Consider the following 24727-nt stretch of genomic DNA (forward strand, 5'->3'; position numbering starts at 1 on the left):
CTAGTGAAATGTCAAGAACAAATACCATATCCTCAAAAATTATGTAGAAAACCAGGATGTGACACTGTAAAACACTAGTGAAATGTCAAGAACAAATACCATAGCTTCAAAGATTATGTAGAAAACCAGGATGTGACACTGTAAAACACTAGTGAAATGTCAAGAACAAATACCATAGCCTCAAAAATTATGTAGAAAACCAGGATGTGACACTGTAAAACACTAGTGAAATGTCAAGAACAAATACCATATCCTCAAAAATTATGTAGAAAACCAGGATGTGACACTGTAAAACACTAGTGAAATGTCAAGAACAAATACCATATCCTCAAAAATTATGTAGAAAACCAGGATGTGACACTGTAAAACACTAGTGAAATGTCAAGAACAAATACCATATCCTCAAAAATTATGTAGAAAACCAGGATGTGACACTGTAAAACACTAGTGAAATGTCAAGAACAAATACCATAGCCTCAAAAATTATGTAGAAAACCAGGATGTGACACTGTAAAACACTAGTGAAATGTCAAGAACAAATACCATATCCTCAAAAATTATGTAGAAAACCAGGATGTGACACTGTAAAACACTAGTGAAATGTCAAGAACAAATACCATAGCCTCAAAAATTATGTAGAAAACCAGGATGTGACACTGTAAAACACTAGTGAAATGTCAAGAACAAATACCATAGCCTCAAAAATTATGTAGAAAACCAGGATGTGACACTGTAAAACACTAGTGAAATGTCAAGTACAAATACCATAGCTTCAGAGATTATGTAGAAAACCAGGATGTGACACTGTAAAACACTAGTGAAATATCAAGAACAAATACCATAGCCTCAAAAATTATGTAGAAAACCAGGATGTGACACTGTAAAACACTAGTGAAATGTCAAGAACAAATACCATAGCCTCAAAAATTATGTAGAAAACCAGGATGTGACACTGTAAAACACTAGTGAAATGTCAAGAACAAATACCATATCCTCAAAAATTATGTAGAAAACCAGGATGTGACACTGTAAAACACTAGTGAAATGTCAAGAACAAATACCATAGCTTAAAAGATTATGTAGAAAACCAGGATGTGACACTGTAAAACACTAGTGAAAAGTCAAGAACAAATACCATATCCTCAAAGATTATGTAGAAAACCAGGATGTGACACTGTAAAACACTAGTGAAATGTCAAGAACAAATACCATAGCCTCAAAAATTATGTAGAAAACCAGGATGTGACACTGTAAAACACTAGTGAAATGTCAAGAACAAATACCATAGCCTCAAAAATTATGTAGAAAACCAGGATGTGACACTGTAAAACACTAGTGAAATGTCAAGAACAAATACCATAGCCTCAAAAATTATGTAGAAAACCAGGATGTGACACTGTAAAACACTAGTGAAATGTCAAGAACAAATACCATAGCTTCAAAGATTATGTAGAAAACCAGGATGTGACACTGTAAAACACTAGTGAAATGTCAAGAACAAATACCATAGCCTCAAAAATTATGTAGAAAACCAGGATGTGACACTGTAAAACACTAGTGAAATGTCAATAACAAATACCATAGCCTCAAAAATTATGTAGAAAACCAGGATGTGACACTGTAAAACACTAGTGAAATGTCAAGAACAAATACCATATCCTCAAAAATTATGTAGAAAACCAGGATGTGACACTGTAAAACACTAGTGAAATGTCAAGAACAAATACCATAGCTTCAAAGATTATGTAGAAAACCAGGATGTGACACTGTAAAACACTAGTGAAATGTCAAGAACAAATACCATAGCCTCAAAAATTATGTAGAAAACCAGGATGTGACACTGTAAAACACTAGTGAAATGTCAAGAACAAATACCATAGCCTCAAAAATTATGTAGAAAACCAGGATGTGACACTGTAAAACACTAGTGAAATGTCAAGAACAAATACCATAGCCTCAAAAATTATGTAGAAAACCAGGATGTGACACTGTAAAACACTAGTGAAATGTCAAGAACAAATACCATAGCTTCAAAGATTATGTAGAAAACCAGGATGTGACACTGTAAAACACTAGTGAAATGTCAAGAACAAATACCATAGCCTCAAAAATTATGTAGAAAACCAGGATGTGACACTGTAAAACACTAGTGAAATGTCAAGAACAAATACCATAGCCTCAAAAATTATGTAGAAAACCAGGATGTGACACTGTAAAACACTAGTGAAATGTCAAGAACAAATACCATATCCTCAAAAATTATGTAGAAAACCAGGATGTGACACTGTAAAACACTAGTGAAATGTCAAGAACAAATACCATAGCCTCAAAAATTATGTAGAAAACCAGGATGTGACACTGTAAAACACTAGTGAAATGTCAAGAACAAATACCATAGCCTCAAAAATTATGTAGAAAACCAGGATGTGACACTGTAAAACACTAGTGAAATGTCAAGAACAAATACCATAGCCTCAAAAATTATGTAGAAAACCAGGATGTGACACTGTAAAACACTAGTGAAATGTCAAGAACAAATACCATAGCTTCAAAGATTATGTAGAAAACCAGGATGTGACACTGTAAAACACTAGTGAAATGTCAAGAACAAATACCATAGCCTCAAAAATTATGTAGAAAACCAGGATGTGACACTGTAAAACACTAGTGAAATGTCAAGAACAAATACCATAGCCTCAAAAATTATGTAGAAAACCAGGATGTGACACTGTAAAACACTAGTGAAATGTCAAGAACAAATACCATAGCCTCAAAAATTATGTAGAAAACCAGGATGTGACACTGTAAAACACTAGTGAAATGTCAAGAACAAATACCATAGCCTCAAAAATTATGTAGAAAACCAGGATGTGACACTGTAAAACACTAGTGAAATGTCAAGAACAAATACCATAGCCTCAAAAATTATGTAGAAAACCAGGATGTGACACTGTAAAACACTAGTGAAATGTCAAGAACAAATACCATAGCCTCAAAAATTATGTAGAAAACCAGGATGTGACACTGTAAAACACTAGTGAAATGTCAAGAACAAATACCATAGCCTCAAAAATTATGTAGAAAACCAGGATGTGACACTGTAAAACACTAGTGAAATGTCAAGAACAAATACCATAGCCTCAAAAATTATGTAGAAAACCAGGATGTGACACTGTAAAACACTAGTGAAATGTCAAGAACAAATACCATAGCTTCAAAGATTATGTAGAAAACCAGGATGTGACACTGTAAAACACTAGTGAAATGTCAAGAACAAATACCATAGCTTCAAAGATTATGTAGAAAACCAGGATGTGACACTGTAAAACACTAGTGAAATGTCAAGAACAAATACCATAGCCTCAAAAATTATGTAGAAAACCAGGATGTGACACTGTAAAACACTAGTGAAATGTCAAGAACAAATACCATAGCCTCAAAAATTATGTAGAAAACCAGGATGTGACACTGTAAAACACTAGTGAAATGTCAAGAACAAATACCATAGCCTCAAAAATTATGTAGAAAACCAGGATGTGACACTGTAAAACACTAGTGAAATGTCAAGAACAAATACCATAGCCTCAAAAATTATGTAGAAAACCAGGATGTGACACTGTAAAACACTAGTGAAATGTCAAGAACAAATACCATAGCCTCAAAAATTATGTAGAAAACCAGGATGTGACACTGTAAAACACTAGTGAAATGTCAAGAACAAATACCATAGCCTCAAAAATTATGTAGAAAACCAGGATGTGACACTGTAAAACACTAGTGAAATGTCAAGAACAAATACCATAGCCTCAAAAATTATGTAGAAAACCAGGATGTGACACTGTAAAACACTAGTGAAATGTCAAGAACAAATACCATAGCCTCAAAAATTATGTAGAAAACCAGGATGTGACACTGTAAAACACTAGTGAAATGTCAAGAACAAATACCATAGCCTCAAAAATTATGTAGAAAACCAGGATGTGACACTGTAAAACACTAGTGAAATGTCAAGAACAAATACCATAGCCTCAAAAATTATGTAGAAAACCAGGATGTGACACTGTAAAACACTAGTGAAATGTCAAGAACAAATACCATAGCCTCAAAAATTATGTAGAAAACCAGGATGTGACACTGTAAAACACTAGTGAAATGTCAAGAACAAATACCATAGCCTCAAAAATTATGTAGAAAACCAGGATGTGACACTGTAAAACACTAGTGAAATGTCAAGAACAAATACCATAGCCTCAAAAATTATGTAGAAAACCAGGATGTGACACTGTAAAACACTAGTGAAATGTCAAGAACAAATACCATAGCCTCAAAAATGATGTAGAAAACCAGGATGTGACACTGTAAAACACTAGTGAAATGTCAAGAACAAATACCATAGCCTCAAAAATGATGTAGAAAACCAGGATGTGACACTGTAAAACACTAGTGAAATGTCAAGAACAAATACCATAGCCTCAAAAATTATGTAGAAAACCAGGATGTGACACTGTAAAACACTAGTGAAATGTCAAGAACAAATACCATAGCCTCAAAAATTATGTAGAAAACCAGGATGTGACACTGTAAAACACTAGTGAAATGTCAAGAACAAATACCATAGCCTCAAAAATTATGTAGAAAACCAGGATGTGACACTGTAAAACACTAGTGAAATGTCAAGAACAAATACCATAGCCTCAAAGATTATGTAGAAAACCATGATGTGACACTGTAAAACACTAGTGAAATGTCAAGAACAAATACCATAGCCTCAAAAATTATGTAGAAAACCAGGATGTGACACTGTAAAACACTAGTGAAATGTCAAGAACAAATACCATAGCCTCAAAAATTATGTAGAAAACCAGGATGTGACACTGTAAAACACTAGTGAAATGTCAAGAACAAATACCATAGCCTCAAAAATTATGTAGAAAACCAGGATGTGACACTGTAAAACACTAGTGAAATGTCAAGAACAAATACCATAGCCTCAAAGATTATGTAGAAAACCAGGATGTGACACTGTAAAACACTAGTGAAATGTCAAGAACAAATACCATAGCCTCAAAAATTATGTAGAAAACCAGGATGTGACACTGTAAAACACTAGTGAAATGTCAAGAACAAATACCATAGCCTCAAAGATTATGTAGAAAACCAGGATGTGACACTGTAAAACACTAGTGAAATGTCAAGAACAAATACCATAGCCTCAAAAATTATGTAGAAAACCAGGATGTGACACTGTAAAACACTAGTGAAATGTCAAGAACAAATACCATAGCCTCAAAAATTATGTAGAAAACCAGGATGTGACACTGTAAAACACTAGTGAAATGTCAAGAACAAATACCATAGCCTCAAAAATTATGTAGAAAACCAGGATGTGACACTGTAAAACACTAGTGAAATGTCAAGAACAAATACCATAGCCTCAAAGATTATGTAGAAAACCAGGATGTGACACTGTAAAACACTAGTGAAACGTCAAGAACAAATACCATAGCTTCAAAGATTATGTAGAAAACCAGGATGTGACACTGTAAAACACTAGTGAAATGTCAAGAACAAATACCATAGCCTCAAAGATTATGTAGAAAACCAGGATGTGACACTGTAAAACACTAGTGAAATGTCAAGAACAAATACCATAGCCTCAAAGATTATGTAGAAAACCAGGATGTGACACTGTAAAACACTAGTGAAATGTCAAGAACAAATACCATAGCCTCAAAGATTATGTAGAAAACCAGGATGTGACACTGTAAAACACTAGTGAAATGTCAAGAACAAATACGATAGCCTCAAAAATTATGTAGAAAACCAGGATGTGACACTGTAAAACACTAGTGAAATGTCAAGAACAAATACCATAGCCTCAAAGATTATGTAGACAACCAGGATGTGACACTGTAAAACACTAGTGAAATGTCAAGAACAAATACCATAGCTTCAAAGATTATGTAGACAACCAGGATGTGACACTGTAAAACACAAGTGAAATGTCAAGAACAAATACCATAGCCTCAAAAATTATGTAGAAAACCAGGATGTGACACTGTAAAACACTAGTGAAATGTCAAGAACAAATACCATAGCCTCAAAGATTATGTAGAAAACCAGGATGTGACACTGTAAAACACTAGTGAAATGTCAAGAACAAATACCATAGCCTCAAAAATTATGTAGGAAACCAGGATGTGACACTGTAAAACACTAGTGAAATGTCAAGAACAAATACCATAGCTTCAAAGATTATGTAGAAAACCAGGATGTGACACTGTAAAACACTAGTGAAATGTCAAGAACAAATACCATAGCCTCAAAGATTATGTAGAAAACCAGGATGTGACACTGTAAAACACTAGTGAAATGTCAAGAACAAATACCATAGCTTCAAAGATTATGTAGAAAACCAGGATGTGACACTGTAAAACACTAGTGAAATGTCAAGAACAAATACCATAGCCTCAAATATTATGTAGAAAACCAGGATGTGACACTGTAAAACACTAGTGAAATGTCAAGAACAAATACCATAGCCTCAAAGATTATGTAGAAAACCAGGATGTGACACTGTAAAACACTAGTGACATGTCAAGAACAAATACCATAGCTTCAAAGATTATGTAGAAAACCAGGATGTGACACTGTAAAACACTAGTGAAATGTCAAGAACAAATACCATAGCCTCAAAGATTATGTAGAAAACCAGGATGTGACACTGTAAAACACTAGTAAAATGTCAAGAACAAATACCATAGCTTCAAAGATTATGTAGAAAACCAGGATGTGACACTGTAAAACACTAGTGAAATGTCAAGAACAAATACCATAGCCTCAAAGATTATGTAGAAAACCAGGATGTGACACTGTAAAACACTAGTGAAATGACAAGAACAAATACCATAGCCCCAAAAATTATGTAGAAAACCAGGATGTGACACTGTAAAACACTAGTGAAATGTCAAGAACAAATACCATAGCCTCAAAAATTATGTAGAAAACCAGGATGTGACACTGTAAAACACTAGTGAAATGTCAAGAACAAATACCATAGCCTCAAAGATTATGTAGAAAACCAGGATGTGACACTGTAAAACACTAGTGAAATGTCAAGAACAAATACCATAGCTTCAAAGATTATGTAGAAAACCAGGATGTGACACTGTAAAACACTAGTGAAATGTCAAGAACAAATACCATAGCCTCAAAAATTATGTAGAAAACCAGGATGTGACACTGTAAAACACTAGTGAAATGTCAAGAACAAATACCATAGCCTCAAAAATTATGTAGAAAACCAGGATGTGACACTGTAAAACACTAGTGAAATGTCAAGAACATATACCATAGCCTCAAAGATTATGTAGAAAACCAGGATGTGACACTGTAAAACACTAGTGAAATGTCAAGAACAAATACCATAGCTTCAAAGATTATGTAGAAAACCAGGATGTGACACTGTAAAACACTAGTGAAATGTCAAGAACAAATACCATAGCCTCAAAGATTATGTAGAAAACCAGGATGTGACACTGTAAAACACTAGTGAAATGTCAAGAACAAATACCATAGCTTCAAAGATTATGTAGAAAACCAGGATGTGACACTGTAAAACACTAGTGAAATGTCAAGAACAAATACCATAGCCTCAAAAATTATGTAGAAAACCAGGATGTGACACTGTAAAACACTAGTGAAATGTCAAGAACAAATACCATAGCTTCAAAGATAATGTAGAAAACCAGGATGTGACACTGTAAAACCCTAGTGAAATGTCAAGAACAAATACCATAGCCTCAAAGATTATGTAGAAAACCAGGATGTGACACTGTAAAACACTAGTGAAATGTCAAGAACAAATACCATAGCTTCAAAGATTATGTAGAAAACCAGGATGTGACACTGTAAAACCCTAGTGAAATGTCAAGAACAAATACCATAGCCTCAAAGATTATGTAGAAAACCAGGATGTGACACTGTAAAACACTAGTGAAATGTCAAGAACAAATACCATAGCTTCAAAGATTATGTAGAAAACCAGGATGTGACACTGTAAAACCCTAGTGAAATGTCAAGAACAAATACCATAGCTTCAAAGATTATGTAGAAAACCAGGATGTGACACTGTAAAACACTAGTGAAATGTCAAGAACAAATACCATAGCTTCAAAGATTATGTAGAAAACCAGGATGTGACACTGTAAAACACTAGTGAAATGTCAAGAACAAATACCATAGCCTCAAAGATTATGTAGAAAACCAGGATGTGACACTGTAAAACACTAGTGAAATGTCAAGAACAAATACCATAGCTTCAAAGATTATGTAGAAAACCAGGATGTGACACTGTAAAACACTAGTGAAATGTCAAGAACAAATACCATAGCCTCAAAAATTATGTAGAAAACCAGGATGTGACACTGTAAAACACTAGTGAAATGTCAAGAACAAATACCATAGCTTCAAAGATAATGTAGAAAACCAGGATGTGACACTGTAAAACCCTAGTGAAATGTCAAGAACAAATACCATAGCCTCAAAGATTATGTAGAAAACCAGGATGTGACACTGTAAAACACTAGTGAAATGTCAAGAACAAATACCATAGCTTCAAAGATTATGTAGAAAACCAGGATGTGACACTGTAAAACACTAGTGAAATGTCAAGAACAAATACCATAGCCTCAAAGATTATGTAGAAAACCAGGATGTGACACTGTAAAACACTAGTGAAATGTCAAGAACAAATACCATAGCTTCAAAGATTATGTAGAAAACCAGGATGTGACACTGTAAAACCCTAGTGAAATGTCAAGAACAAATACCATAGCTTCAAAGATTATGTAGAAAACCAGGATGTGACACTGTAAAACCCTAGTGAAATGTCAAGAACAAATACCATAGCTTCAAAGATTATGTAGAAAACCAGGATGTGACACTGTAAAACCCTAGTGAAATGTCAAGAACAAATACCATAGCCTCAAAAATTATGTAGAAAACCAGGATGTGACACTGTAAAACACTAGTGAAATGTCAAGAACAAATACCATAGCTTCAATGATTATGTAGAAAACCAGGATGTGACACTGTAAAACCCTAGTGAAATGTCAAGAACAAATACCATAGCTTCAAAGATTATGTAGAAAACCAGGATGTGACACTGTAAAACCCTAGTGAAATGTCAAGAACAAATACCATAGCCTCAAAGATTATGTAGAAAACCAGGATGTGACACTGTAAAACACTAGTGAAATGTCAAGAACAAATACCATAGCCTCAAAGATTATGTAGAAAACCAGGATGTGACACTGTAAAACCCTAGTGAAATGTCAAGAACAAATACCATAGCCTCAAAGATTATGTAGAAAACCAGGATGTGACACTGTAAAACACTAGTGAAATGTCAAGAACAAATACCATAGCTTCAAAGATTATGTAGAAAACCAGGATGTGACACTGTAAAACACTAGTGAAATGTCAAGAACAAATACCATAGCCTCAAAGATTATGTAGAAAACCAGGATGTGACACTGTAAAACACTAGTGAAATGTCAAGAACAAATACCATAGCTTCAAAGATTATGTAGAAAACCAGGATGTGACACTGTAAAACCCTAGTGAAATGTCAAGAACAAATACCATAGCTTCAAACATTATGTAGAAAACCAGGATGTGACACTGTAAAACACTAGTGAAATGTCAAGAACAAATACCATAGCTTCAAAGATTATGTAGAAAACCAGGATGTGACACTGTAAAACACTAGTGAAATGTCAAGAACAAATACCATAGCCTCAAAGATTATGTAGAAAACCAGGATGTGACACTGTAAAACACTAGTGAAATGTCAAGAACAAATACCATAGCTTCAAAGATTATGTAGAAAACCAGGATGTGACACTGTAAAACACTAGTGAAATGTCAAGAACAAATACCATAGCCTCAAAGATTATGTAGAAAACCAGGATGTGACACTGTAAAACACTAGTGAAATGTCAAGAACAAATACCATAGCCTCAAAAATTATGTAGAAAACCAGGATGTGACACTGTAAAACACTAGTGAAATGTCAAGAACAAATACCATAGCCTCAAAAATTATGTAGAAAACCAGGATGTGACACTGTAAAACACTAGTGAAATGTCAAGAACAAATACCATAGCCTCAAACATTATGTAGAAAACCAGGATGTGACACTGTAAAACACTAGTGAAATGTCAAGAACAAATACCATAGCCTCAAAAATTATGTAGAAAACCAGGATGTGACACTGTAAAACACTAGTGAAATGTCAAGAACAAATACCATAGCCTCAAAAATTATGTAGAAAACCAGGATGTGACACTGTAAAACACTAGTGAAATGTCAAGAACAAATACCATAGCCTCAAAAATTATGTAGAAAACCAGGATGTGACACTGTAAAACACTAGTGAAATGTCAAGAACAAATACCATAGCCTCAAAAATTATGTAGAAAACCAGGATGTGACACTGTAAAACACAAGTGAAATGTCAAGAACAAATACCATAGCCTCAAAAATTATGTAGAAAACCAGGATGTGACACTGTAAAACACTAGTGAAATGTCAAGAACAAATACCATAGCCTCAAAAATTATGTAGAAAACCAGGATGTGACACTGTAAAACACTAGTGAAATGTCAAGAACAAATACCATAGCCTCAAAAATTATGTAGAAAACCAGGATGTGACACTGTAAAACACTAGTGAAATGTCAAGAACAAATACCATAGCCTCAAAAATTATGTAGAAAACCAGGATGTGACACTGTAAAACACTAGTGAAATGTCAAGAACAAATACCATAGCCTCAAAAATTATGTAGAAAACCAGGATGTGACACTGTAAAACACTAGTGAAATGTCAAGAACAAATACCATAGCCTCAAAAATTATGTAGAAAACCAGGATGTGACACTGTAAAACACTAGTGAAATGTCAAGAACAAATACCATAGCCTCAAAAATTATGTAGAAAACCAGGATGTGACACTGTAAAACACTAGTGAAATGTCAAGAACAAATACCATAGCCTCAAAAATTATGTAGAAAACCAGGATGTGACACTGTAAAACACTAGTGAAATGTCAAGAACAAATACCATAGCCTCAAAAATTATGTAGAAAACCAGGATGTGACACTGTAAAACACTAGTGAAATGTCAAGAACAAATACCATAGCCTCAAAAATTATGTAGAAAACCAGGATGTGACACTGTAAAACACTAGTGAAATGTCAAGAACAAATACCATAGCCTCAAAGATTATGTAGAAAACCAGGATGTGACACTGTAAAACACTAGTGAAATGTCAAGAACAAATACCATAGCCTCAAAAATTATGTAGAAAACCAGGATGTGACACTGTAAAACACTAGTGAAATGTCAAGAACAAATACCATAGCCTCAAAAATTATGTAGAAAACCAGGATGTGACACTGTAAAACACTAGTGAAATGTCAAGAACAAATACCATAGCCTCAAAAATTATGTAGAAAACCAGGATGTGACACTGTAAAACACTAGTGAAATGTCAAGAACAAATACCATAGCCTCAAAGATTATGTAGAAAACCAGGATGTGACACTGTAAAACACTAGTGAAATGTCAAGAACAAATACCATAGCCTCAAAAATTATGTAGAAAACCAGGATGTGACACTGTAAAACACTAGTGAAATGTCAAGAACAAATACCATAGCCTCAAAGATTATGTAGAAAACCAGGATGTGACACTGTAAAACACTAGTGAAATGTCAAGAACAAATACCATAGCCTCAAAAATTATGTAGAAAACCAGGATGTGACACTGTAAAACACTAGTGAAATGTCAAGAACAAATACCATAGCCTCAAAAATTATGTAGAAAACCAGGATGTGACACTGTAAAACACTAGTGAAATGTCAAGAACAAATACCATAGCCTCAAAAATTATGTAGAAAACCAGGATGTGACACTGTAAAACACTAGTGAAATGTCAAGAACAAATACCATAGCCTCAAATATTATGTAGAAAACCAGGATGTGACACTGTAAAACACTAGTGAAACGTCAAGAACAAATACCATAGCTTCAAAGATTATGTAGAAAACCAGGATGTGACACTGTAAAACACTAGTGAAATGTCAAGAACAAATACCATAGCCTCAAAGATTATGTAGAAAACCAGGATGTGACACTGTAAAACACTAGTGAAATGTCAAGAACAAATACCATAGCCTCAAAGATTATGTAGAAAACCAGGATGTGACACTGTAAAACACTAGTGAAATGTCAAGAACAAATACCATAGCCTCAAAGATTATGTAGAAAACCAGGATGTGACACTGTAAAACACTAGTGAAATGTCAAGAACAAATACGATAGCCTCAAAAATTATGTAGAAAACCAGGATGTGACACTGTAAAACACTAGTGAAATGTCAAGAACAAATACCATAGCCTCAAAGATTATGTAGACAACCAGGATGTGACACTGTAAAACACTAGTGAAATGTCAAGAACAAATACCATAGCTTCAAAGATTATGTAGAAAACCAGGATGTGACACTGTAAAACACTAGTGAAATGTCAAGAACAAATACCATAGCCTCAAAAATTATGTAGAAAACCAGGATGTGACACTGTAAAACACTAGTGAAATGTCAAGAACAAATACCATAGCCTCAAAGATTATGTAGAAAACCAGGATGTGACACTGTAAAACACTAGTGAAATGTCAAGAACAAATACTATAGCCTCAAAAATTATGTAGGAAACCAGGATGTGACACTGTAAAACACTAGTGAAATGTCAAGAACAAATACCATAGCTTCAAAGATTATGTAGAAAACCAGGATGTGACACTGTAAAACACTAGTGAAATGTCAAGAACAAATACCATAGCCTCAAAGATTATGTAGAAAACCAGGATGTGACACTGTAAAACACTAGTGAAATGTCAAGAACAAATACCATAGCTTCAAAGATTATGTAGAAAACCAGGATGTGACACTGTAAAACACTAGTGAAATGTCAAGAACAAATACCATAGCCTCAAATATTATGTAGAAAACCAGGATGTGACACTGTAAAACACTAGTGAAATGTCAAGAACAAATACCATAGCCTCAAAGATTATGTAGAAAACCAGGATGTGACACTGTAAAACACTAGTGACATGTCAAGAACAAATACCATAGCTTCAAAGATTATGTAGAAAACCAGGATGTGACACTGTAAAACACTAGTGAAATGTCAAGAACAAATACCATAGCCTCAAAAATTATGTAGAAAACCAGGATGTGACACTGTAAAACACTAGTGAAATGTCAAGAACAAATACCATAGCCTCAAAGATTATGTAGAAAACCAGGATGTGACACTGTAAAACACTAGTGAAATGTCAAGAACAAATACCATAGCTTCAAAGATTATGTAGAAAACCAGGATGTGACACTGTAAAACACTAGTGAAATGTCAAGAACAAATACCATAGCCTCAAAGATTATGTAGAAAACCAGGATGTGACACTGTAAAACACTAGTGAAATGACAAGAACAAATACCATAGCCTCAAAAATTATGTAGAAAACCAGGATGTGACACTGTAAAACACTAGTGAAATGTCAAGAACAAATACCATAGCCTCAAAAATTATGTAGAAAACCAGGATGTGACACTGTAAAACACTAGTGAAATGTCAAGAACAAATACCATAGCCTCAAAGATTATGTAGAAAACCAGGATGTGACACTGTAAAACACTAGTGAAATGTCAAGAACAAATACCATAGCTTCAAAGATTATGTAGAAAACCAGGATGTGACACTGTAAAACACTAGTGAAATGTCAAGAACAAATACCATAGCCTCAAAAATTATGTAGAAAACCAGGATGTGACACTGTAAAACACTAGTGAAATGTCAAGAACAAATACCATAGCCTCAAAAATTATGTAGAAAACCAGGATGTGACACTGTAAAACACTAGTGAAATGCCAAGAACATATACCATAGCCTCAAAGATTATGTAGAAAACCAGGATGTGACACTGTAAAACACTAGTGAAATGTCAAGAACAAATACCATAGCTTCAAAGATTATGTAGAAAACCAGGATGTGACACTGTAAAACACTAGTGAAATGTCAAGAACAAATACCATAGCCTCAAAGATTATGTAGAAAACCAGGATGTGACACTGTAAAACACTAGTGAAATGTCAAGAACAAATACCATAGCTTCAAAGATTATGTAGAAAACCAGGATGTGACACTGTAAAACACTAGTGAAATGTCAAGAACAAATACCATAGCCTCAAAAATTATGTAGAAAACCAGGATGTGACACTGTAAAACACTAGTGAAATGTCAAGAACAAATACCATAGCTTCAAAGATTATGTAGAAAACCAGGATGTGACACTGTAAAACCCTAGTGAAATGTCAAGAACAAATACCATAGCCTCAAAGATTATGTAGAAAACCAGGATGTGACACTGTAAAACACTAGTGAAATGTCAAGAACAAATACCATAGCTTCAAAGATTATGTAGAAAACCAGGATGTGACACTGTAAAACCCTAGTGAAATGTCAAGAACAAATACCATAGCCTCAAAGATTATGTAGAAAACCAGGATGTGACACTGTAAAACACTAGTGAAATGTCAAGAACAAATACCATAGCTTCAAAGATTATGTAGAAAACCAGGATGTGACACTGTAAAACCCTAGTGAAATGTCAAGAACAAATACCATAGCCTCAAAAATTATGTAGAAAACCAGGATGTGACACTGTAAAACACTAGTGAAATGTCAAGAACAAATACCATAGCTTCAATGATTATGTAGAAAACCAGGATGTGACACTGTAAAACCCTAGTGAAATGTCAAGAACAAATACCATAGCTTCAAAGATTATGTAGAAAACCAGGATGTGACACTGTAAAACCCTAGTGAAATGTCAAGAACAAATACCATAGCCTCAAAGATTATGTAGAAAACCAGGATGTGACACTGTAAAACACTAGTGAAATGTCAAGAACAAATACCATAGCTTCAAAGATTATGTAGAAAACCAGGATGTGACACTGTAAAACCCTAGTGAAATGTCAAGAACAAATACCATAGCCTCAAAGATTATGTAGAAAACCAGGATGTGACACTGTAAAACACTAGTGAAATGTCAAGAACAAATACCATAGCTTCAAAGATTATGTAGAAAACCAGGATGTGACACTGTAAAACACTAGTGAAATGTCAAGAACAAATACCATAGCCTCAAAGATTATGTAGAAAACCAGGATGTGACACTGTAAAACACTAGTGAAATGTCAAGAACAAATACCATAGCTTCAAAGATTATGTAGAAAACCAGGATGTGACACTGTAAAACACTAGTGAAATGTCAAGAACAAATACCATAGCCTCAAAGATTATGTAGAAAACCAGGATGTGACACTGTAAAACACTAGTGAAATGTCAAGAACAAATACCATAGCCTCAAAAATTATGTAGAAAACCAGGATGTGACACTGTAAAACACTAGTGAAATGTCAAGAACAAATACCATAGCTTCAAAGATTATGTAGAAAACCAGGATGTGACACTGTAAAACACTAGTGAAATGTCAAGAACAAATACCATAGCTTCAAAGATTATGTAGAAAACCAGGATGTGACACTGTAAAACCCTAGTGAAATGTCAAGAACAAATACCATAGCCTCAAAGATTATGTAGAAAACCAGGATGTGACACTGTAAAACACTAGTGAAATGTCAAGAACAAATACCATAGCTTCAAAGATTATGTAGAAAACCAGGATGTGACACTGTAAAACCCTAGTGAAATGTCAAGAACAAATACCATAGCCTCAAAGATTATGTAGAAAACCAGGATGTGACACTGTAAAACACTAGTGAAATGTCAAGAACAAATACCATAGCTTCAAAGATTATGTAGAAAACCAGGATGTGACACTGTAAAACCCTAGTGAAATGTCAAGAACAAATACCATAGCTTCAAAAATTATGTAGAAAACCAGGATGTGACACTGTAAAACACTAGTGAAATGTCAAGAACAAATACCATAGCTTCAAAGATTATGTAGAAAACCAGGATGTGACACTGTAAAACACTAGTGAAATATCAAGAACAAATACCATAGCCTCAAAGATTATGTAGAAAACCAGGATGTGACACTGTAAAACACTAGTGAAATGTCAAGAACAAATACCATAGCTTCAAAGATTATGTAGAAAACCAGGATGTGACACTGTAAAACACTAGTGAAATGTCAAGAACAAATACCATAGCCTCAAAGATTATGTAGAAAACCAGGATGTGACACTGTAAAACACTAGTGAAATGTCAAGAACAAATACCATAGCCTCAAAAATTATGTAGAAAACCAGGATGTGACACTGTAAAACACTAGTGAAATGTCAAGAACAAATACCATAGCCTCAAAAATTATGTAGAAAACCAGGATGTGACACTGTAAAACACTAGTGAAATGTCAAGAACAAATACCATAGCCTCAAAAATTATGTAGAAAACCAGGATGTGACACTGTAAAACACTAGTGAAATGTCAAGAACAAATACCATAGCTTCAAAGATTATGTAGAAAACCAGGATGTGACACTGTAAAACACTAGTGAAATGTCAAGAACAAATACCATAGCCTCAAAGATTATGTAGAAAACCAGGATGTGACACTGTAAAACACTAGTGAAATGTCAAGAACAAATACCATAGCCTCAAACATTATGTAGAAAACCAGGATGTGACACTGTAAAACACTAGTGAAATGTCAAGAACAAATACCATAGCCTCAAAAATTATGTAGAAAACCAGGATGTGACACTGTAAAACACTAGTGAAATGTCAAGAACAAATACCATAGCTTCAAAGATTATGTAGAAAACCAGGATGTGACACTGTAAAACACTAGTGAAATGTCAAGAACAAATACCATAGCCTCAAAAATTATGTAGAAAACCAGGATGTGACACTGTAAAACACTAGTGAAATGTCAAGAACAAATACCATAGCTTCAAAGATTATGTAGAAAACCAGGATGTGACACTGTAAAACCCTAGTGAAATGTCAAGAACAAATACCATAGCCTCAAAGATTATGTAGAAAACCAGGATGTGACACTGTAAAACACTAGTGAAATGTCAAGTGCAATGACTCTACTCTTGCCTGAAGTATCTATAAAACCGACAGACCCATTCAGTTACAACAGTTAATAGATCAGCTTTTGAACAAAAACCACGACAGCCATATTGAACATGTTGGGAATCAGAGTTACCAATCCCTTTGTGTGGAGAGGAATAATGTACAAGGATCACTTGGTCCTCTGGCCAAGAATGAATACACAAAGATGCCGAGATTATAATTTACAGCCAATGTACATTTATTTACAGTGATTGTTACAAGGGTAATGAGATCCAGTTCAATATCGAAGAACATTACTTGCGTGATAATTTTGAGAGTCTCTTTATAGGAATGCAAATGTCTTTTGTGTGAATGCAAAACAGGAGCATGGTGTGACGCATCCGCATGCCTTAGCGTCCAAGGGAAAAGAGAACAAAAAATATGAAGCGAAAGAATTAAAGGGAGATAATTATGGTTTACCTCGATGTCACAAGTTTGAGATGGCTGGAAGCTAAAGGAAAAAAAAAAGAAGAAAATTAGAAAAGCATGCAGATGTATATGGTCAATATGCATCAGAACGAAAAAGAAATTTATTAAAAAGTGTCAAAGTCTGCATATTTGTGTGGAAATTCTATGTGATGACCACTTCAAGTCATGTGGGTTGCAGGTGTAAATGCAGGTTCAGATCTGGAAGGTGTACATCAGGTTCATTACATGGTGAGGTGCAGGTGTAATGACGTCTGAATCTGGTGTCATGATTGGATCAAGGTTGAGTATGAATATGGGTTCTGAATCTAAAAAACTGGCAAAAGGAAGATTAGAAAGAAAACGAGTTTAACACGATTGCAATCGAATCACTTTACTGTTGCGATCAATGACAAAATATTTTTCAGAACGTTCTAACACTAGATATGGTCCATCGTACAATGGCTGTAGAGATCTGCGTATCCAGTTGATATGAACAAAAACGAACCTGCACAAATGGAGATCAGGTGGATAGTATGGTGACAGAGTGCAGTGGAGTGTACATCACTTGAGACATTGCAAGTTTCAGACAGTCAGTATAACCGAAAGTGTTGCGGGTACGGACTTGTCGACTGTTAAAAATTCATCTGGAAGGCAAAGGATGGTTCCAAAATTCATCTCTGCTGATGTAGCGTTCAGGTCTCCTTTACTAATGAATTGAAGTCCGAGAGGAACGAGTGGCAAATGTTCATTCCAGCGATGCGATTCGGGCTAAGAAACTAAGGCAGATTTAAGTTGACGATGAAAGTGCTCTTCTACCATCCTGTTAGTGGAAGGATGATAAGGGGTTATTGCAATGTGGGAAATTTCCTCAGTATGTGATGTAAACTGGGAACCTGGTAACAGTGATGGGTACACTAAAGTTAGAGATTCAATTCTCTACGAATGCACGGGTTAAAACTTCTGTGGAAATGTTATGCAAGGTGATTGCTGCTAGCCGATGAGTGAAATGGTCTATCATAGTGAGAATGTAGTGATGACCAGTGGAAGGTGGTAGAGGACTAACGGTGTCCAAATGGACATGGAAGAAACAAGTGACAAATACTGAGAAATTGCCTGCGGTAGACTCAGTATGGTGATGTATTTTGTAGTTTGGCAGGAAATCCATGCCCGATTCCATTGGCATATGTTGATGTTCATATTGGGCAAAAAAACAAAAACAAGCTGAGATCGGCTTGACTGTTGCACACTTGCCAGGGTGTGTTAGATCGTGAAAGTGACCAAAAATTTTCTTCTGACAAGGAGGCAAGTATGGTCTTGGATATGCAATAAAGGTATTGTACCAGATTAGGTTGTCTGAAAAAGGGATCAGAGTCTTTTTCAGCAGATGAAGTTGACAAACTTAGTGATGTGTCTCGGTCCTGTTCGGCTGCAATGCAGTCGAAGTCTATAGGTTTCTCGAGACTGTTGAGATCGCAGAAACGGGAAAGTCTGACACATTATTTGTCTTGCCTGGTAAATATTGAATGTCGGCAGAAAATCCATCTGTCATAATTCTATAGATGTGTGTTTACTAGAAATGGATGATGTAAGGGAAGCAATCAATGGTTTGTGATCGGTAAAAATTGTGAATTGTCTCCCTTCCAACATATAGTGGAAATGTTAGTAATTCACAAGTCAAACGTAATGACGTAGCTGATGCAAGAAAGTAAGTACAGGAAAATGCTGGATTGTTCGCACTTTCGAAGGCAAGGGCTTAAGTCCAGATCTGTCCATCTGATGTCCGAGAAAATCCAGGGAATTGAAACTGAATTCACATTTCGCAACATTGGAAGCCTTCAGTAACGTGGGTCAAGTGTTCTTCCTGTGCGATCAGGATGTCGTCGATGTATGCGAAAACTAAGGGTAGTCCGCGAAGGACTTTGTCAATAAATCTTTGAAATGTCTGGGTATCATTACGCAGTCCAAAAGCCAAGCAGGTGAATTCGAATAGTCCAATAGGTCTGCATATTGCGGTCTTAGGAATGTCTTCCTCAGTGACGGGAATTTGGTTGTATGCATGGATAGGTGTGTCAGAAATTTTGTGAAAAATAGTGAATAATTCCACCTCATCTTTCCAAGCTTATAACTCCTCGAAAACTGTAATTCAAGCCCTAATTTTTTTTCAATTAAAGGAGCAAGGACCAAGATTTCATTAAAAAAACAAAAGAAAAAACAAACAACCTGGTTTAAAAAAAAGGTTTTAAACTTCGAACTTTACAGGTAAATTTCTAAAAAACACTACTTTTTTTTTTAAATTTGAATATATTATTTATTGACGTTTTCTCTTCAATTTGTGATATATAAGACTTTGGTGAGTAAATTAATTATTTACTTTTTAATAGACACTTGAATTAAAAAAAAAAACGTTTGTCTAAAATATTATATTCGGTTTATTGGAAAGATCATAAAATTTCACATTGACCCTGAAAATATCGTAAAAATAGAATCAATAGAAAAATTTTGATAGATTTTTAAAGTTTAAAAATTGAAAAATATTGAGTTCGGAAAATTTAATTTTCCACCCAAAAAGCGCTATAATGTATTTTTGAAAATTAGAAAATTCTATGTCCTGGAAAAAAAAATCCCCTCCCCCCAACGTAGTTTGCTTGGTGAAGCCGTCGTTTATGCTACAGCGTGCATGCGCGTAGCATAAACGGAAGCTGCAAAATGGTGGAAAGAGGTTCGTGGGTTCAGGGGTAAGTACCATGCAAACGGTAAATTTGCCCCAAGTTTGACTATCAGATTCGTTGTCAGCGACCTCAATTACCTATAAAAAAACAAATTAGAGTGGTCGGTGTTCTGCAGTAGCGTATCTGGATATTTACCCTTTTTTTTTCTTGCTTAACAAAATAGCATTAATACAGTAAGTTAGGTAAAATTTGCATAGAATGCTCTGCTTTACGGTTGTAAAAATGGAACGGAAATTTGAATTTCATTCCCTTTTAAATTCGGTACATTTTTACATTACGTCCTACTCATCGTTCACATTCGACACGTCAACTTTTATAGCTTTTCGGGTATTCTGGCAAGGTTAGGGGTGTCTATTGCGAAAGCAGTTCTTAACATGGGTAGATTGGTAGGTGTGTAAGAAATTTCGCGAAAAATAGTGAATAATTCCACCCTGTCTTTCCAAGCTTATAACTCCTTGAAAAATGTAACTCAAGCCCTAATTTTTTTTTCCAATTAAAGGAGCAAGGACCAAGGTTTCATTAAAAAAAAAACAAAAAAAAAACATGTTTTTTTAAAAAAAAAGGTTTTAACTTCGGTCTTTACAGGTAAATTTCTAAAAAAACACTACTTTTTTTGGTTTAAATTTGAATATTAATTGACCTTTTCTCTTCAATTTATAATTTATTTACTTTTTAATAGACATTTCAAAATGGGAGGCGTGAATTATTCTACCCCCTGTCTTTCCAAGCTTATAACTACTCGAAAAATGTAATTAAAGGAGCAAGGACCAAGGTTTCATTAAAAAAACAAAAGAAAAAACAAACAACGTGGTTTAAAAAAAAGGTTTTAAACTTCGAACTTTACAGGTAAATTTCTAAAAAACACTACTTTGTTTTAAAGTTGAATATATTACTTATTGACCTTTTCTCTTCAATTTGTGATATATCAAACTATGGTGTGTAAATTAATTATTTACTTTTTACTAGACACTTGAAAATGGGGGGGGGGCGTGAATTAAAAAAAAAACGTTTGTCAAAAATTAGTGTTGGGACGATTCCTAATTTTTATACGATTCCGATTCCAGGAAAATATTGATTAACGATTCCGATACCAAGTACGATTCCGATTCCTAGGGAATTATTGTTTTGAAATATACCAGGTAGTTTTATGCTTATGGTCGGGTAGTTCCCAAATATGTTCTCTAACTTTGGAAGAGATATTTTATGCCTACACAGTCGTGTTTTGGTTTAAATAAAATTATTATATAGTAAACTAAACGGAAAAATTAGCAAAATTTATTTTAGAGAAAATTTATTTTACTTAATTGGAATACAGAAAAAAAACCCAAAGAAAATAGAATTAATCCTTCAGAGCAAAAACAAATAAAATAGAATTCATATAACAGAACAAAAACAAGAAAATTAGAGAATAAATTAACACAATTCATTATTTTGGTCCTCATAATTAACAGATTTAATGAATTAAATAAAAAAAATATTGCGGAAGAGAAAGAAAATATATACTAATTAAATATAAAAAAAGATAAATATTTAATTTAATAATTTATAAATGAACGTGCATAATTCACAAAGTGTAGTTAACACCTATTGTTTTTTCTTACTTTTTCATTGCTTTTACACGTTGTTTCTAACGTGAAGAATAAGTTTAGCCAAACTAATTTTGAAATAGGGTATATCAAAGGAACACATATAAAAATGATACCACTATAAAAACAAATGAAATACTAGATAAAATTGAGCAAAAGTAATTACCAAAATTACAGAAAAAGATAAAAGAAAAACAAAACAAAACAAAAAAATGGTGAAGTTTGTTGAGTGAAATGAATTATTGAAAGAAAATTAATTGAACTAATAGAAATGTTAAAAAAAAAAATGTCACATTTCAATATTTTTTTAATAATTAAATTCTCAGGGTTGTCGAAATTAAAACTTAAGTGATTTTTTTTTTATTAGACTTCTTTCGAAGCTTGTTACCTTGAAAAATACATTTTAAACCCTGTTTTTTTAAATAGATTGAAAATAAAACGCAATTAAAAAAATTTAATTGATAATTGAAACTTTAAAAACATATTAAACATTGAAAAATTACTTATCTCACAAATTAACGTCCAATAAAGTAGATCCAGTCTTCATACAGGAATTCGGTTATAATAAATATATCTTTCCCAAACCTTAAAAATTTTTTTTTTTTTTTTTTTTTTTTTTTTTTGAGAGAGAGTTCTTTAAAATCGTCGGGGAATGCCGCCTTAAATTTTAAAGAAGTAAATTTTAGGAGTTTAGTGCCTTTCAAAGACGATTATCATAATTTATTATCATAATTTAATTTCCTTTTTTCCTTCCCCCCCCCCACACCTTTCCACGTGGTTCAGTAGTTAACCAGTGCTCCTGTTGCTGTCAGTCAGCTATCTTTTAATTTCTAGTTAAAAGAATTTTTCATGAAATAGAATCAGCATTTAAAAAAATTTTTTTTTTAGTTGTATATATTGTATTTACTCTTTGAAGTGTAGGAGGGTTAAAAAAATTGGTGACACCTAGATGGTGACTTAGGCAAAAAAAAAAAAAAAGACACTGCGATTTCGACCCTCACTAATAAAACTGCTCTGAGTGACTAGTTGGTAATTTTGCTAAGTCGTGGACCAAAGAGTTAAAAAAATTTGGTCCAAATTTCAAAATTTTGCGAAATAATACAACGTGATCAATTTCATTTTAGAGATATTTCTTTCAAAAGCCTTCTTTGAAAAAAAGAAAAAAAAGTATATTGTTCTATTAAACCTTTTACTGTTTAAATAATTTGACTTTGCTCGTTTTATTTTAAGAAAATATAAGTTGAAAAAGCATTTTCATTCAGTATTAGAAGATTTGTCAGTAAAAAAAAAAACAGTCACCAAAAAGATAAGCGTATTTTTTTAAATTTTTACTCGAAATATAGAGCCCTGCATACTTCTTTTCAAGTTAACTCTTTTGTAGTTTTGATTACAATAGATCTGAATGAATGAATCTTGTAAGGGAGGGGGCACTAAGCATTGCCCTGTTAGTAATGAATTTCTTTGGTTTCTTTTTATAACATGCTACATTTCTCTCTTGCGGTTAGAAATATCAGGACATTTTTTTCTTTTTTTCAACATCAGACTAAAAGAATCGTAATGAAGGAATCGGAAAATTAAGGTATTTTTTAACGATGCGATTCCGATACCTCCCAAAATACACGATTCTTACGATTAACGATTCCGATTAATCGTCCCACCACTATCTAAAATAATATATTCGGTTTATTGGAAAGAGCATAAAATTTCACATGACCCTGAAAATATCGTAAAAATAGAATCAATAGAAAAATTTTGATAGATTTTTAAAGTTTAAAAATTGAAAAATATTTAGTTTGTAAAATTCATTACTGTTTTTTTTTTTAAATAAAAAAAAAATATTTCTATTACTTTTAAAACAACTTTAATAGTTTATTTTGGAAGTATAATCCATAAAGAAAATAAACAACCCACTTTTAAAAGAGAAATTACGAGATTTTTATATTTTATTCGCAGTTTCGTGATAGGGGTGTAAAAAATTCCTACAAAAATTCTGATACATCTACTAGATTGGAGTGTTTATTCGTTGTAAACGTACCCAACAACCTATAAATGTCGACATTTCCAATGTGAATGGTAAGCTGGACTTATGTAAAAAAATAACAAAAAGATATACCAAACTGACTTTTTCGTTTAAAAATGGAATTATTTCCCTTTCGTTATTAACTTTTTTTTTTCATTTTTTTTTTTTAATAAATATTTTGTGTTTTATATACATAAAGTACAATTGTTGAATGTTACTGTTTTGATTATATTCGTTTGAAGGGGGGCACAATTAAAAAATTAAGAAAGATTAAAACGAAGCGAAATTTAAGTTTCCGTTCCATTTTTACAACAACCGTAAAACAGTGCATACTCAGCAAGTTTTATCGTAATTTATAAGCATATTGAAACACTAAATCAACATTTTATTTATTTTTTTGCATAATTAATGATGGAAGTATTTTTCTGTTTATTTTCTTAACATCTGTTAAAAAAAAAAATAATTTGTACATTCTCTTGAAAAAAAGAATCAAACTTTTCTCTGCTTTCACATGTGTTCCATTTTAACAAACTGAGCCACAGCAACGCGTGGCCGGGTATAGCTAGTATATATATATATATATATATGGTTGTAATTGGCATTGTCTCATTTGTGACAAGAAAAGCGTTTTTTTTTTGTTTTTTTTTTAAACATCGGATCTTTAAAAGGTCTTTAACATCGATGGATCACCAATCTGCTGGGGATCAGAGTTACCAATCCCTTTGTGTGGAGAGGAATAATGCACAATGGTCGCTTGGTCCTCTG

General features: G+C 33.6%; 1 protein-coding gene across 3 annotated transcripts in view; it reads right to left on the reverse strand.

Moving 5' to 3' along the window:
- Window positions 1–24727, reverse strand: part of LOC145260541 (uncharacterized) — a 158490-nt gene that overhangs the window by 126981 nt on the left and 6782 nt on the right. For 2 of the 3 annotated variants that reach the window (XM_080118756.1, XM_080118755.1), the window contains exon 2: window positions 17640–17670. The exons of the other annotated variant lie outside the window; for it this stretch is intronic. Coding sequence is in view for 1 of the 2 variants with exons in the window: in XM_080118755.1 (XP_079974881.1) it covers window positions 17640–17670 (31 nt within the window). In the remaining variant the exon portion in view is untranslated. The remainder of the gene's footprint in view (window positions 1–17639; window positions 17671–24727) is intronic. 3 annotated transcript variants of the gene reach the window in all.

Source organism: Euprymna scolopes, chromosome 36, assembly GCF_053919585.1.
Source record: "Euprymna scolopes isolate OS-2025 chromosome 36, ASM5391958v1, whole genome shotgun sequence".
In the NCBI taxonomy this organism is placed as follows: domain Eukaryota; kingdom Metazoa; phylum Mollusca; class Cephalopoda; order Sepiida; family Sepiolidae; genus Euprymna; species Euprymna scolopes.